Source organism: Papio anubis, chromosome 7 (genome assembly GCF_008728515.1).
Source record: "Papio anubis isolate 15944 chromosome 7, Panubis1.0, whole genome shotgun sequence".
In the NCBI taxonomy this organism is placed as follows: domain Eukaryota; kingdom Metazoa; phylum Chordata; class Mammalia; order Primates; family Cercopithecidae; genus Papio; species Papio anubis.
Genome location: NC_044982.1, coordinates 4,685,996 through 4,701,597, shown reverse-complemented (window position 1 = coordinate 4,701,597; position 15,602 = coordinate 4,685,996). Strand labels below are relative to the sequence as shown.

The 15,602-nt window shown below is 43.4% G+C and overlaps 1 protein-coding gene across 14 annotated transcripts in view; it reads left to right on the top strand.

The window, feature by feature from the left end:
- The window catches only part of PPP2R5C (protein phosphatase 2 regulatory subunit B'gamma), a 167,994-nt gene that overhangs the window by 91,810 nt on the left and 60,582 nt on the right, over positions 1-15,602 (top strand). For all 14 annotated transcript variants that reach the window (XM_031667837.1, XM_031667828.1, XM_031667825.1 and 11 more), the window contains one exon: positions 4,329-4,528. In XM_031667837.1, the coding sequence (XP_031523697.1) occupies positions 4,460-4,528 (69 nt within the window). In that variant the 5' untranslated portion in view covers positions 4,329-4,459. The remainder of the gene's footprint in view (positions 1-4,328; positions 4,529-15,602) is intronic.

Sequence of the window (15,602 nt, the reverse complement as noted above, 5' to 3'; positions counted from 1 at the left end):
CTCCCATCCTACTTTAAAGGACACCTTTGTTAAGCATCTCTATTTATCACTGATTAATAACAGGCTTCCTTTTAGTAAATACATTTTTTAAAGAATAGCACATTTTTTCTCTTTTTTTTCTCTTTTTTTTTTTTTTGGAGACAGAGTCTCGCTCTGTCACCCAGGTGGGAATACAGTGGTGTGATCTCAGCTCACTGCAACCTCTGCCTTCTGGGTTCAAGCGATTCTCCTGTCTCAGCCTCCTAAGTAGCTGGGATTACAGGCACCTGCCACCACCAGCTAATTATTTTGTATTTTTAGTAGAGATGCGGTTTCATCATGTTGGCTAGGCTAGTCTCGAACTCCTGACCTCAGATGATCCGTCCACCTCGGCCTCCCAAAGTGCTGGAATTACAGGCATGAGCCACCACGCCCAGCCAGAGTAGCACGTTCTTATCTCCACTTTCTTTCTGTCGTTTTGGGTGTCCTGGGTCTTTTCTCCTCTCCCCCTACAGGTTTTGCATGAGTATGTCCATGTATATTGCTCCTGGGTATGACTGAGGATTTATCTTGAACTATTTGGAAATTGTCTCAAATTCACAATAACATGTTAATTAGAATAATGGGAAAAGCTAAAATGATCTATACAAGTATAAGGCATTTGTAATAACACTTTACTGTTAAAAATCAGAATGCATAATGGTATAAAGCACATCCTTCCACCACCTCACCCATTTTTATTTCCCAGTGCTGCAGTCCTGTTAACACAGCAGAAAATAAGATTTTTTAAATATGTTGATAAAGAAGTTGTTAACTTGCATTCAAAAAAAAAATATGGAAATATTTGATAGGCCCAAGGATGCAGTTTTTTACTTTTGTACCCAACTCATTGTTACAGGTTTTTTTAAAAAAACAGTAAAATTCTTAAAAAAAAAAAAATTGGTCAAATGAGATTTTTTAAATGAAAAAAAGAGCTCATGAGATTATAATCACAAGCGTATCTGCTTATAGTCTATAAGCAAAAATAGTACAGAAACACCCTGTCTGGAAGCCTAGGATAATTGAAATTCACTTGCCTTTTAGAACATTTTGGATAGAAATTTTATTAAAAACAGTGTTACTCTGCTCTTCCTTCTTAATTGTAATAAATTTGCTTTTGTGTTTGGATGACAACTTAGTCTTTATTCTGAGTATCAGTTCCTGTGCAGTGTTTATAAAATGAAGGATGCTTTTAGGGCATTTCAAGGCATATGAGTTATTTAACTCCACTCTGAATGATCCAACATCCTTTTGAGTTTCAGTTCCCTGAAAAGGGTACATTTGGCCCTCGTGTCTGTATCTGCCACTTCATCGCAGCGCGGCCTTAGGCAAGCTATGCTGGCTCTCGTACCTGTGTCCTTGCCTCCAGATGGGGTAACGGCACTGGCTTGGACTGCTGTTAGGAGGATTTGGCGAGGACATGTTCTTGAAGAACTTAACTGACCACTCCTTAGGAGCCAAGCTGTGCATAGCATGGCTCATAGGGGGAATGGTGGACTCTCAGCTCTCCGTAGTGCCAAGAATGTGAGAATGCCAAACAGCTCCAAATACACAGGCCGCGACAGCACACATGAGCTCATTTCAGGTAATCCTGGCAAATTAGGATACAAAGGGGTAGAACTGATGGGAATTGAAGGCAAGCAAAGAGGTAATTCCAAAAATGAACTTTTTTCATCGAAAAAGGCTTGGATATCTGAATGTGAAGAGTCCTGAACGTTGTAATGACGGTTACTCGTTTCAAATAGTTGCGCAGCCACTGAGTTCTTAGAGTGTTTAGGAATCAAGTTTTTGTTCTCGTGGTGTTTTAGGATCCTACAGGCAGTACACTCCACTCCCGTGGCCTTGCGTGTGTGCTTCTGGTCTCTGAATGCAGTGTAGGAAACTGAAGCGGTAGCTTCCTACAGAATGGGTCTGCTCAGACAGGAGAGTCTGTGTGTGTGCCTGTTATTTGCAAGGCTCAATGTTGGGCATTTGGGCATATAGAGAACTAGAAGACATAATCACACGGCACCTACCCTCAAAAAGCATCTAGTTGGGAGTAAGAGGTACTAAGCAGAGCGCTAACTGTTGAAAGCTCTAACAAGTGCCAAATGACTTGCTCAGAGTCATACATCTTACCTAGGCAGTAAGGAAAGGCTTTGTAGAAGAAACCTCAACAGGAAGTTGACAGTAGGGGCAGGGAAGGGAAAGAGGAGTGTGGAAATGCTCAGCACCAGAGGAAGCGCAGGAGCTGCAGGAAAGCAGGAAAACCCCGCCACCCCCAGGACGCTCCCTGGAGCCAGGCTGGCGTGAGGCAGTGGGTCTCAGGGCCCCAGTGCTCCTAAAAAACTATGCAGGACCCGAAAGAGCACTCTTTATGTGAATTTAGCTATTGCTATTGACCAATTTGAAATTAAACTGGAAAAATGTTTAAACATGTATTAATTTATTAAAATATAATAAACCTATTACATTTTAACAGAAATAGCACATTTTTAATGATTTAGCCACGTTGACCAGTGGCTAACACTGGTGAGCAGTGGCTCACACCTGTAATCCCAGCACTTTCAGAGGCCGAGGCAAGTGGATCACTTGAGGCCAAGAGTTCAAGACCAGCCTGACCAACATGGTGAAACCCCGTCTCTACTAAAAATACGAAAATTAGCTGGGTGTGGTGGCGCACATCTTTAGTCACAATTGCTGGGGAGGCTGAGGCACAAGAATCTTTTGAACCCAGGAGGCGGAGGTTGAAGTAAGCCAAGATCACACCACTGCATTCCAGCCTGGGCAACAGAGCAAGACTCTGTCTCAAAAAGAAAGAAAGAAAACACCCATGTTTTCCAAAACAAAACCTAATTTAGTGGTAAAAGTAGCATAGTTTTATACTTTTGCAAATCTCTGTAATGTCTGGCTTAATAAGAGACATTAAGACAAGGATTCCCCTGTCCGCTTCTGCATTTGGTCTGTTGCCATATATTGCTCTGGTGGAAGTTTGGAAAAACATGGTCGGGAAGGGAGGAGTATTTTAGTAGCCTTTTCAGATAGTCGTGGACATTTGCTTTGATATTACGCCAGAACTTAGCATGGGTAGTTTCTTAAAGGAATCTGTAATGTGGAATCTGAAACCGTATCAGTGAAAGCTGTCTGTAAATTTTATTCCTTTAAATCAAGTGGTCTACTTTGTCCTTTGAATGGCTCTTTTGCTCTGGAATGGTGTTAACACTATTTATTCATCATTTGGAAAATACTTGTTCACCGAGTTATGCAAATCTCCTAAGTCATCTTGCAAATCTTTGACGCATTTCAGTATGTGTATCAGTCAGTGCCATTTATTAATATCACCACTGATCTCCTCTTCAGCCCGGGGAAGCTGTCATACTCCCAGTGGCAGACAGTTTTCCAGACTTCCCAGAATACTGGACAGTCATTCAGAGTTTGGTTTGAATTTAGCTTCATCCACTTGCCAGCCCTGCAGTGATTTTTCTAAACCTCTTTCTTTATCTCTGTTGTGCAGTTATAAAGATTAAATGACAAGAAAGTGTCAATCTGTGTAAAGTTTTTAGGATGATATCTGGCCCAGGTAAGCACTCACTAAGTAATCGTTATCGTTACTGCTGTTTCTAAATTGCCGTCATCATTAACGTCAGTCATCGTGTGTGATAAGCCTTGACTGTAGACCAGGGTGAGGGAAATGCAATGTGCTTGGTGGGGCTCTAAGGTGCTAACTCTTTGAATGTTTGGAAGGAACATCAGTTTGGACTGTTACATCTTTGGACTGATGCCAGTTGCTCTGTCTGTCATCTAGCAAGCATGGACAACCACCTGCCCTTCCCATGTTGTAAGCTGAGAGCCTATAGACAGACAGAAGGAGGCACCCTTCCCCCTCTGGTCTTTTTTACCCTGCCTGAACCTAAATTCTGCAGCTATCACCTGGTGTGAATGTGTCCACACCCTTTCCCCAGACATGGACCTTACTGGTTGCCTCTCATTCCGTTGCCCAACACGGTGCCTGTGATGATTGCTGCTCAGATAGTACTTGTTGAATGAACACATGTAGATGGAGTTTATTTCGAACAGTGCTCTCAACATGGTTTGAAAGACTTAAAAAGCGTAAAAACTTCATCATACCAAACATATAGTATGACCAGCAACTAGCTGGTTTTTTTCTTTTTATTTTCTTTAGGGAATATTTAACCTTTGTATACCCCACGCCATCTCCTTTTTTCTTGAACCTCTACCAAAATAAAAATAGCAGAAAGCTTAAATGTGTTTCACAATAACTTTGCATTAAGCACTTTTGTGATCGATATACTTTGCGTTCTGCTTTTCAGATGTTCCTCCTGCTGATCAAGAGAAGCTTTTTATCCAGAAGTTACGTCAGTGTTGCGTCCTCTTTGACTTTGTTTCTGATCCACTAAGTGACCTAAAGTGGAAGGAGGTAAAACGAGCTGCTTTAAGTGAAATGGTGGAATATATCACCCATAATCGGAATGTGATCACAGAGCCTATTTACCCAGAAGTAGTCCATATGGTAAGTGATTGCAGGTTAACCAGTGTGTCCCGGTTCTGGTTTAGAAACAGGACAGGCCAAGACATCTGAGCCTAACACAGTGCTACCCAGGAGAAGCATCCTCCTGTTCCAGAATTTGTAGTTGTACTTGAAGAATGAAAATTTTCTTTGTATCCTGGATTATAATGATAATAATAGTAAGGGAAGTCAGTTGCCTTCTAGGGACCAGTCTAAGCGCTTTGCATTTATTAACTCATTTAATCCTCACAACTACCCTATGGGGTAGAAATGTTAGAATTTGTATTTCTATGTATTATTTTATGCTCTTTAAATTTTTTTAAAACGTATTTAACATTAATATACTAGTGCCCTTTTATAGTTCAGAAGTAAAAATTTTGTCCATCCATGTGCAGGAAAATTCTCATGATGGGATAGAGTTGAAATATTGACAGAACCAAACTGCTGTCAGAATAGTTCATACTTATTGGCTGAGAAGGCCTCCGCCTGTCAGTGCTGAGATCAGGACAGCCCATGCTGATTGGCTGGGAAGGCCTTCCTCTATCAATGCTTCCTCTGTCATTCCTCTATCAATGACAGTAGGTCCTGACTGGCTGAGATAGTCTTATCATCCTGCAGTTACTTCCGTGTTGGTTTTTTTCAGCCCCCAGATCTCAGTCCTCTGAAGTGTCATACTTTACAGCCCATTCCTCAGTCAGTACCACCTGGAAACACTTAATTCAGTGCCATTACCAAAATTTGCTGTTTGACACTGAAATCCAGTTTTCTGTTGAGTTTTCTTGAAGTGTTGATATTTTATCTGCCTTTGAAACTAGTGCCCCCCACACACACTTACTGGGGAGTCAGTGTGGCTTAGTGTAAAATGTTAAATCCAATTTTCATTGAGCTCTTTGTTAAGTTACTGATTTTTTTTTCCAAAGCTATATATTTCAGAATTGACTAGACTTCTTGACCTAAAATACTTTTATTTCCTTCTTTAGTACGTTTGCTTTGGAAAAAGATGAAAGTAATGTTCTTTGTTGTAGTTCAGTCTACTGTGTCAGAGGCTGAGATCAACTTGATTGTTTTAACTTGTTGTTAACTCTTAACGTTCAGAATTCACTGGCATGGCTACTGTGTAGTCAGCCTAAGGACTGCAAAAGCCATGCGGGTTCCTGTCCCAGACTTGTGCCTGAAGAATAGTTATAGGCATAAACTGAGCAGAGAATATAAACCCTAAAACCTTACCTGTTCAGACTAATGACACTTGAGGAATAGCTTTTTTTCTTTCTTTTTCTTTCATTAATTTTAACTCTCAATTACTTTGGAAGCCAACTCTAGCCCCAGAATCATAAAAATCTTTAATATTTTCTCCTATTACTTTCATAATTTTGTTTTGCACATTGCATTTTATAATCATTTTTCTTTAAGTATGGATATGTAATAGTTGTACATATTTATGGAGCGTGTGATATTTAGATGGAAGCATAGAATCTGTAATGATCAAATCAAGGTAATTGGGGTTTCCATCACCTCAAGCGTTTGTCATTTCTTTGTGTTAGGACATTCCAGTTTTGTTTTGTCTTTTTTTTATGATGTGGGTTAGGGTAGAACTTCTTTTTCTTTTAAATTTATTTTCTTCTAAAATTATTGAAAAATTATTTCTCCCTACATCATGTATTGAATATTTCATTTCCCCCTGTTGCTTAATGCTTCCTTATTATGTATTCATTTTATTGTATTATATGTTAGATTTATAAGTATATAAATTCTATATTACGTTTACGTGTGTGGAAGATTTTCCTGTGTTTGAGAAAGTCTCTGATTCCCACTCTTTAACCTAAGAGGAAAGAGTCTACAAAGAATGACAAGGCTCCTGTTGGCCTGGTTCAGGTCAAATGCCTGCCCTTGAACCAGGTGTGCTCCCCACTGCCTCTCCTCTGTATTTCACAGCAGCAGTGTGGGTTACTGGCACCACTTAGGATACTTAAAAGCCCTTGAGGCTGTTTTTATAGATGAAGTCGTCATTGCCTCTCCTCTCCCTGTTATAATTGTTTCCTAACTTGATTCTCCTCCTGCTGTCTTAACTTGTTTCCCACCCGAACCTCACGCCAGACTGCAGAGTGTTGTCAGCCCCGGGCTCCCTAAGCAGTAAGCAGACACTGACTGAGCATCCACCGTGGGCCAGACACGTTTTGGGGTGAGGAAATAGAATGGCGAACAAGACTTCTGCCCTCCTAAAGCTTTCATTTTCATGTGGGAGACAACCATAAAATAAGCCAACCAATAATATATCATGTTAGATTGCAGTAATGCCGTGAATAAAAGTCATCCAGGTGAAACAGAGTTGCAAGACTGGGAATGTGATTTCTGCCTTCTGCCCACGTGGGCGGGAAGAAGGCACGGAGTGGAAACTTGGTGATGAATTAGACTGTCCCGTGAAGATGGAGGCACATGAGATGCTTTTCTGTGGTCACTGTGAAAGCAGGGGACAGTTCATTTCCTTTCCTTTCTGCTCTAAGTTCAGCAGAGTTGATGAGAAGTATAGTGAAAGAAGGAAGAACACAGGCGGTGGGGTGGTGCCTGGCCGTGGTTTGTGACCCTCTTGTCAAGAATTTAAGCAGCCTGTACAAGGCGTCTGTCCCAAGCAGTGCCTGGGCCTGGTGTGGCAGGTGGCAAAAGCCTGGGCCTTTTTATGGTTCACGTCTGGTGAGAAGCTCTGCAGCTTAGAGCCCCTGTGTGCTCAACACTTAAGCAGCCTTTAGCCATGCCTGTTGTTCTGTTTGTTTCTTGTTGGGGGTGGGAGTGTGTATATTTTGGTCATAATATTTTTAGAGACATTAATTTCCACTTTTTTTGAAAAATCCAAAGCTTTATAGTTGTACTCCTAATGCTGCTACTTTTAAGTATCCTGCTTATTAGACTGGACTGCTAGATGTGTTGTTTTTTTTTAACAGATCTACTGATACATTATTCACATAGCTTAGAATTCACCCATTTAAAGTGTGTGAGTCAGTGATTTTTAATATGAGTATGGGATTGTACAGCCATTTTCACATCTGGTTTTAGAACTGTTTCATCCCCTCAAAAAGAAATCCTGCACTCATTAATAGTCACTGCCATTGTTCCCTCCTCCCTCACCCGCCCCTAGCCCTGAGCAACCACTGATTGACTTTTTGTCTCTATGGATTTGCCTGTTGTGGACATTTCATATAAGTGGAATTACAGAATATGTACCCTTTGGTGTCGGCCTTCCTTCACTTAGCATAATGTTTTCAAGGTCCATCCACATGCCAGTACCTCATTCCTTTTTATTGCCCCGTAATATTCTGTTGTACAGATATACGACATTTTATTTATCCATGTATCTGTTGATGGACGCCGTATTATTTCCATTTGGGGGCTGTTATGAATGACTGCTGTGTGAACACTGATACACAAGCTTTTGTATGAACGTGTGTTTTCATATCTCTTGGGCATATACCTAGGAGCAGAGTTGCTGGGTCATGTGGTAACTTGAACATTTTAAAGAACTACCAGACTGTTTTCACAGTGGCTGCACCGTTTTACGTTCGTATCAGCGGTGTACGGGGGTTCCAGTTTCTCCATCTCCTCAACACTTGCTATGATCTGTTTTATTGCAGCCGTCCTAGTGGGTATGAAGTGCACCTCATTGTGGTTTTGATGTGTGTTTCCCGACAGCCAGTTATGCTGAGCAGCTCCTTGTGTGTTGTGTATTTTTATACATCATAGACTTTAGAGCTAGAAATTAATGGAAACATACTGATCATCTAGCTTGACCCTTTTCTTTTCCAGATAAAAAAGCTTATTGGGTTCAGAGAGATGCGGTTGGTGAGGAGCAATTCCCAGGGGAGCCAGCTCCTGGCGTGCAGTTTCCCAGGTCTAAGTTATACCAGCTCCATCATTAATTTCAGCCGTGTTTAAATATAATCAGCCACCTGTTTTTTTCAATTAAATTATCTAGTTAATCTGTTTCTCGGGCATGGACCTTCTTCTGATAGTCAAAACACCAGTAGCAAAACTAATTGTAGCTTTTTAAAAACTCAGTGTGGTAAAAGTAAAGCTGCTTTGTTAACGGTAACTAAAGAGTTAAGGTTAGGGGTTGCACCCTTTCAAAATCTGAAAAATTGACATATCTAGCAGTTTTTACATGATTTCAGAGGGTGCAAGCCTCCTAGAGCCTACAGTAGACCCCAGATTAGGAAATGTAGAGTCTCTTATCTTCTAAATCAGGGTTCTCATCCACATCAGGGGATCAGAGATACCTGGTCTCCTCGAGAGCCTTTCAGAGGGTCTGTGATGTTAGAACTATTTCCATCATACTGCTAAGACTTTCATTGACTTTTTCACTGTGTTGAAATTTGCACCGATGGTGCAGAGGCAGTAGTAGGTACAACATCTGGCACCTTAGCAAGAAGCACAGGGGTGGCACCAAGCTGACAACCACACACCCAGTAGAAACAAAAACTGCCAGTTTCACTTAGTGGCCTGAATGAAGCAATAGAATAGATTAATAGATTAATTTTATTGTTTCATGACCCTTGTGCACACATGGCCTTAGGACTCTATGATGAAATGTGAAGTTTTCATAAAACTCTTCGCTGCTGGTGCAATAGTCAGGAGGGAAAGCGCTTGTGCAGTGGCGCTGTCGGCCAAACTTGCTACTGTTTTCATGGAACACCGTTTTTACCTGAAAACTGGCAGACAGACCAGTTATTCAGACTTTGAATATTTGGCGGGCATCTTCTGAAAAAAGAAGCAAAATGAGAAAGTCACTTTAAGGAAAATAACTGACAGCATTTGTTGTCAGTGATAAAATTTGAGCTTTCTAGGGAAGTTTTGTTTCATTTTGTTTTTAGAGATGGAGTCTTGCGCTGTTGCCCTGGCGGAGTACACTGGCATAGTCATAGCTCGCTGCAGCCTCGAACTCCTGGGCGTGAGTGATCCTGCCACCTCAGCCTCCTAAGTCGCTGGGACCACAGGCATGCACCACCATACCCAGCTGATATTTTTTATTTTTTTGTAGACGCAGGGTCTCTACTCTATTGGCCAGGCTGGTCTCGAACTCCTGTGCTCAAGCAATCCACCCACGTCGGCCTCCCAAAGTGCTGGGATTATAGGCATGAACTATCACACCCAGCCAGAAATCTTGATTTTTGGAAAATGTATATGCAGCAGGGTGAGCTTCAGCCTCCCAAAGCTGCAGACACTCCTGCTGAGCTCAATGGTGATGGGAATGAGCAGGATTTTTAATAGATATGAAGTGAGTCACCACTTGGAAGAGCCACATAACTCAGTGAACGAGTATTTTCCAAATGACCAGTAGAGGTTACAGAGTCATTTGTGGCAAGAGAGCCATTCAGAGCGCACGATCCAGTGCTGGATTTGAATGTGAAAGGACAGACCCTCATTGATGGGTTTCAGCACCCATGCAGGAGCTCACCCTAATAAACTACTACTGGTTGAATTTTGGTGTAGACAATGAAAACACTATTAGATAGATACTCCTTCCTTGTCAACTACGTTGTCTGTGTGGGACCAGACTTTCATCCTGTATTTCAACCTAAGCATTCTGAACACAGAAGCAGATATGATAATCCAGCATTTTTCTATTAAACCAGATGTTAAAGAGATTTACAGAAATGTAAAACAATGCCACTTTGCTCACTTATTTGTTTTGGAAAATATAGTTATCATGCATAAATATATATCATTTATACTAAGACATGATATTTTTTCTTTTTTTTCTTTTTTTTTTTTTTTTTCAGATGAGGTCTTGCTCTGTTGCCCAGACTAGAGTACAGCAGCATGGTCATTACTCACTGCAGATTCAAACTCCTGAGCTCAAGCAATCCTCCCCCTACCCCTGCCTCAGCCTCACAAGTAGCTGAGTCTACACTACAAGTGTGTGCCACTACACCTAGCTGGTTTTTTTTTTAAGAGATGGAGTCTGGGCCCGGCGCAGTGGCTCACGCCTGTTATCCCAAGGCATATGGGATATGGCCCACTGGGAGGCTGAGGCGGGCGGATCACCTGAGGTCAGGAGTTCGGGACCAACCTGGCCAACATGGTGAAACCTCGTCTCTACTAAAAATACAAAAATTAGCTGGGTTTGGTAGTGCACGCTTGTAATCCCAGCTACTTGGGGGGCTATGGCAGGAGAATCGCTTGAACTTGGAAGGCGGAGGTTGCAGTGAGCTGAGATCGCGCCACTGCACTCCAGCCTGGGCGACAGAGCGAGACTCCGTCTCAAAAAAAAAAAAAAAAAAAAGAGATGGAGTCTGGTACATTTCCTGAGTTGGTCTTGAACTCCTGGCCTCTAGTAACCATCCTGCCTCAGCCTCCCAAGTTGGGAATTTTTTTTTAATTTCTCTGGTTTAATTTCTAATATGGCCAATATCAGTAGATACAATTCTTGTAAACAAAAGTTCTTTAGGATTTGTAACTGTTTTGAGGAGTTTAATAGGGGCCTGAGACCAAAAAGTTTGAGAGCTACTTTTCTAAAACAGTGCTACTCAAAGGCTGCAGCTTCAACAGCCTTTAAGCTTGTTAGAAATGCAGATTCTTGGCCGGGTGTGGTGGCTCACACCTGTAATCCCAGCACTTTGGGAGGTCAAGGCTGGCGGATCACCTGAGGTTGGGAGTTCTAAACCCAGCCTGGCCAACATGGTGAAACCCCATTTCTACTAAAAATACAAAAAACTAGCCGGGTGTGGTGGCAGGTGCCTGTAATCCCAGCTACTCGGGAGACTGAGGTGGAAGAATCACCTGAACCCAGCAGTGGGTGGTTGCAGTGAGCCAAGATCGCGCCACTGCACTCCAGCCTGGGCGCGGCAGAGTGAGACTCTGTCTGAAAAAAAAAAAAGAAATGCAGATTCTTCAGGTCCACCCTAGACCTGTGGACTCTCTGGGGGTGTGTCACAGTGCTGTGTGTTTTCACTATTCTCCAGGTCATCCTCAGGCAAGCCAAAACTTTAAAAACTGTTTTGAATAACGTCCTGCATTGTCCCATCTTTGGATTGTCAATTCCCTCAGAGAACAACTTATTATGCTCTTGCATTTCTTCCACTGAATTCAGCACACTGCCTTTTATAGACTCAATAAATATTCATTCGATATGAGGTTTTCTGCATAGACTTGGGCGTTAAGACTAGTCTTCATAGTCACCAATGAAAATAACCTGAAGATCAGAAAAGGAATTGCTTGGATTGGTGGTTGAATGAGTCGGATGACTCAGAAGTACTTCGCATTAGGGTGGACCTCTCTAGAATTACCCAAATCTATTGTGCTGGACCACTGAGAAGGCAGCCTGTTGTACTCACTCAATCATGCAAGAAATGTGTATTGCAGGCGCCATGCTACCGCTTGGGGCTACCCCAAGGAAGAAAACAATATAGTCTCTACCTGTATGATATCCACCCTTACTGGTCTGGGAGACGAGAAGAGGCAGCAGACGTTGTGATATGAGGGCCAAGGACTGCAGTGGCGGTCAGTGTGAGGTCTGGTAAGAGCACAGGCATAGGAGGCCTAACCCCCTGTCAGGGCGCCCCAGAGAAGTGGCATCTACACCAGCGGCCAACGCTTCAGGACTAGCTGGCTCAGTGAAAGCAATATAGAGGAGGGAAGGGAAGAGGAGTGTTCCCAGCAGAAGGAACAGCTCCTCCAAGGCCCAAAGACTAGACAGAGTAAGACGTGTTTGGGTTTGAGCCAAGCCTGGAGCTCCCAATTGGGTGGGGCTGGAGTCTAGATCCTGGGGAGCTTGACGGAAACTGAGGACTTGAGCTCGTTGGGAGAGCTGGGACCACCCCGTGTGCTCTGGCTGCAGTGTGAAGAATAGATGGGAATGGGTGTCAAAATAATGCATGAAGGGACCAGCTCAACATCTGCAGCATTTCAGGGGAGAAATGGTGGAATGAGCCAAGCAGCTTTGATGGTAGAGAGAAATGGGCAAATGCAGAGATGTTGAGAAGGTAGAAACACAATTCAGGGTGGATTTGGTTGAGATACTTGGAGAGAGGAACCAACATGCAGGTTTCTGACTTGAGCAAGTGGAATGCTGGTTCCGGGAAACAGCATGGGCCCTGGTGTGGGAAAGGCCTGAGATGGGTGTTATCTGTTAACATTATTTAGAGCTCTTTGGGTTAACAGGGGCCAACACCCAATTCACTGTGGTTTACCCTCACAAGGGAGTTTACCAGGCAGACACTGGGTCACTCACACTTAGTCCACAGACTCACAGGGACAGCTTTTCCTTCCATGTCCCATGTCCCCCGCTCCCTGTATGCAGCCTTCCTTCTTTGGGGCATCCCTCTATGACGACAGGAAAGCATGGCCCTTGCTGGCTTGCCAGAAGAGGCCTGATGCCTCCTGTCCCCTGCCTGCCCTTGAGCCCATTGCTGTAGCTAGGGAGGTGGGGTACTATGGCTGTGACTCAGACTGCGTCATGTGCCCACCAAACCACGCGACAGAGTCGAGGAGCAAGAATTCCCCAGAAGGGAGGGAGTTGTGTGCTTCTCTGGGCAGATGAGACGGTCGGGTCTGTACCCAACTTTCATCCACTAACTGTGTTACTTCCAGTGAGCGGCTTGGTTCTGTAAGCTTCCGCTAGTGCTGCAGACAAATAGCTGTAATGCTTCTGCCTTTCAGAGCAGCTAGGATGAAAGGGGAAACACATGGAAAGCTGGGTAGCCCCCGTGACAAAGTTGTCAGTGTCCTTGGAAGTGGGCCAGAAAGGGACAAGCCTCCAAGATTTCTCAGAACGCTTACCAGGGGGACGCCTCAGTGCAGCCTTCTTTCTTCGTATTAGTATGGGACTTATTTCTAATTCTTGCTCCAGACTCTGATACCTTGAGGTTACTTTTCTTTTTTTTTGAGACTGAGTCTCGCTCTGCCGCCAGGCCAGAGTGCAGTGGTGTAATCTGGGTTCACTGCAACCTCCCAGGTTCAAGTAATTCTCCTGCCTCAGCCTCCCAAATAGCTGAGATTACAGGCATGCACCACCACACCCAGCTAATTTTTGTATTTTTAGTAGAGACAGGGTTTCACCATGTTGGCTAGGATGGTCTCAAACTCCTGATCTCAGGTGATCCACCCACCTCGGCCTCCCAGCGTGCTGGGATTACAGGCGTGAGCCACTGTGTCTGGCCTCTGTTTTCTTATTTAGAAGGTTATCATGCTGTGGAACTACTTCATAAAGAGTTAGTCAGATTAGTTTAAGTGGTAATCAGAAGATTAAAAATACATGGTCTGAAGTATGATTTCATGTTTGCAACATATAAATAAATTCATGAAAATAAAATCAAACTTAGGGAGAGAAAGCAACTTGTGAAATACTCTGCAGAGTACAGTGACCCAGCCCTGCAGCACCGTCCACACCGCAGACTGATTTGGTTCCATTTTATCAATAGATTTGTAAAGTAAAGCTGAAGGCCTGGCCGACACGGTGAAACCTCTCTCTACTAAAATACAAAACTTAGCTGGGCATGGGGTGGTGCACCTGTAGTCCCAGCTACTCAGGAGACTGAGGCAGGAGAATCGCTTGAACCCTGGAGGCAGAGGTTGCAATGAGCCAAGCTCACGCTACTGCACTCCAGCCTGATGACAGAGCAAGACTCCATCTAAAATAAATAAATAATAAAGCTGAAGGAATATAGTACAAACTGTTAATAATAGGTGCCTTTGGGTGGTATGTGAACTTTTCCCTTTTATTATACACTTTTGCAATTTAAAAAAAAAAATTCTCAATGGGCCAGGCACAGTGGCCCATGCCTATAATCCCAGCACTTTGGAAGACCAGGGCAGGAGCATCACTTGAGGTCAGGAGTTGGAGACCAGCCTGGGCAATGTAGCAAGATCTTGTGTCTACAAAGAAAAATTTTTAGGCCAGTCACAGTGTCTCACACCTGTAATCCCAGCACTTTGGGAGGCCGAAACGGACAGATCATCTGAGGTTAGGAGTTCGAGACCAGCCTGGCCAACATGGTGAAACCATGTCTCTACTAAAAATACAAAAATTAGCCAGGCATGGTGGCACACACCTGTAATCTCAGCTACTCAGGAGGCTGAGGCAGGAGAATCGCTTGAACCCGGCAGGCAGAGGTTGCAGTGAGCTGAGATCATGCCACTGCACTCCAGCCTGGGTGACAGAGCGAGACTGTCTCAAAAAAAAAAAGAAAGAAAAGTTGTTAATAGCTGGGTGTGGTGGGCACACCTGCGCCTGTATGCCTAGCTACTCAGGGCTGAGGCGGGAGGCTTGTTTGAGCCCAGGAGCTTAAAGCTGCAATGAGATATGATTGTGCCACTGCACTCCTACCTGGACAACAGAGCAAGGCTCTGCCTCAAAAAAAAAAAAAAAAAATTAAGAGTTATATACCACATTTGTTATCAAAAACCAGTAAAGATATTTTTCTTTCTTAAAAACAAGCGGCCAGGCATGGTGGCTCACGCCTGTAATCCCAGCACTTTGGGAAGCCAAGGCAGGTGGATCACCTGAGGTCAGGAGTTCGAGACCAGCCTGACCAATATGGTAAACTCTCATCTCTACTAAAAATATGAAAATCAGCCAGGCATGGTGGCGGGCACCTGTAGTTTCAGCTACTCAGGAGGCTGAGGCAGGAGGATTGCTTGAACCCAGGAGGTGGAGGTTGCAGTGAGTCGAGATCGCACCACTGCACTCCAGCCTGGGCAACAGAGCGAAACTCTGTCCAAAAAAATTAATTAATTAATTAAAAACATAAAATAAAAAAAAGCTATCTGTATATAATCGTAGTACTGTTTTTATCAGGACTCTTGTGGGTTTCCACGGAAAACTAGTTCATCACATGATTTTAATCCGCACTGTCTGTAAGTGATTTGATGTTGACTTACACGTTTTATGAGCATGAGACTGTTCTTAGAATCTCTTGGCCAGGGCCTGGGGGAGGTCTCACACCCTGCACTCCGAGATGGGTGTCCTGTGCTTCACTTAGGGACTGATGTAGAGCACGTTCCTTCTTCTATTTTTATAGCTGATATTTACAGTGTGTTCTGGAAAGTTTTACTTGCTGTAAGGGTGATGATAGTTTGGGAGAGGAAAGAA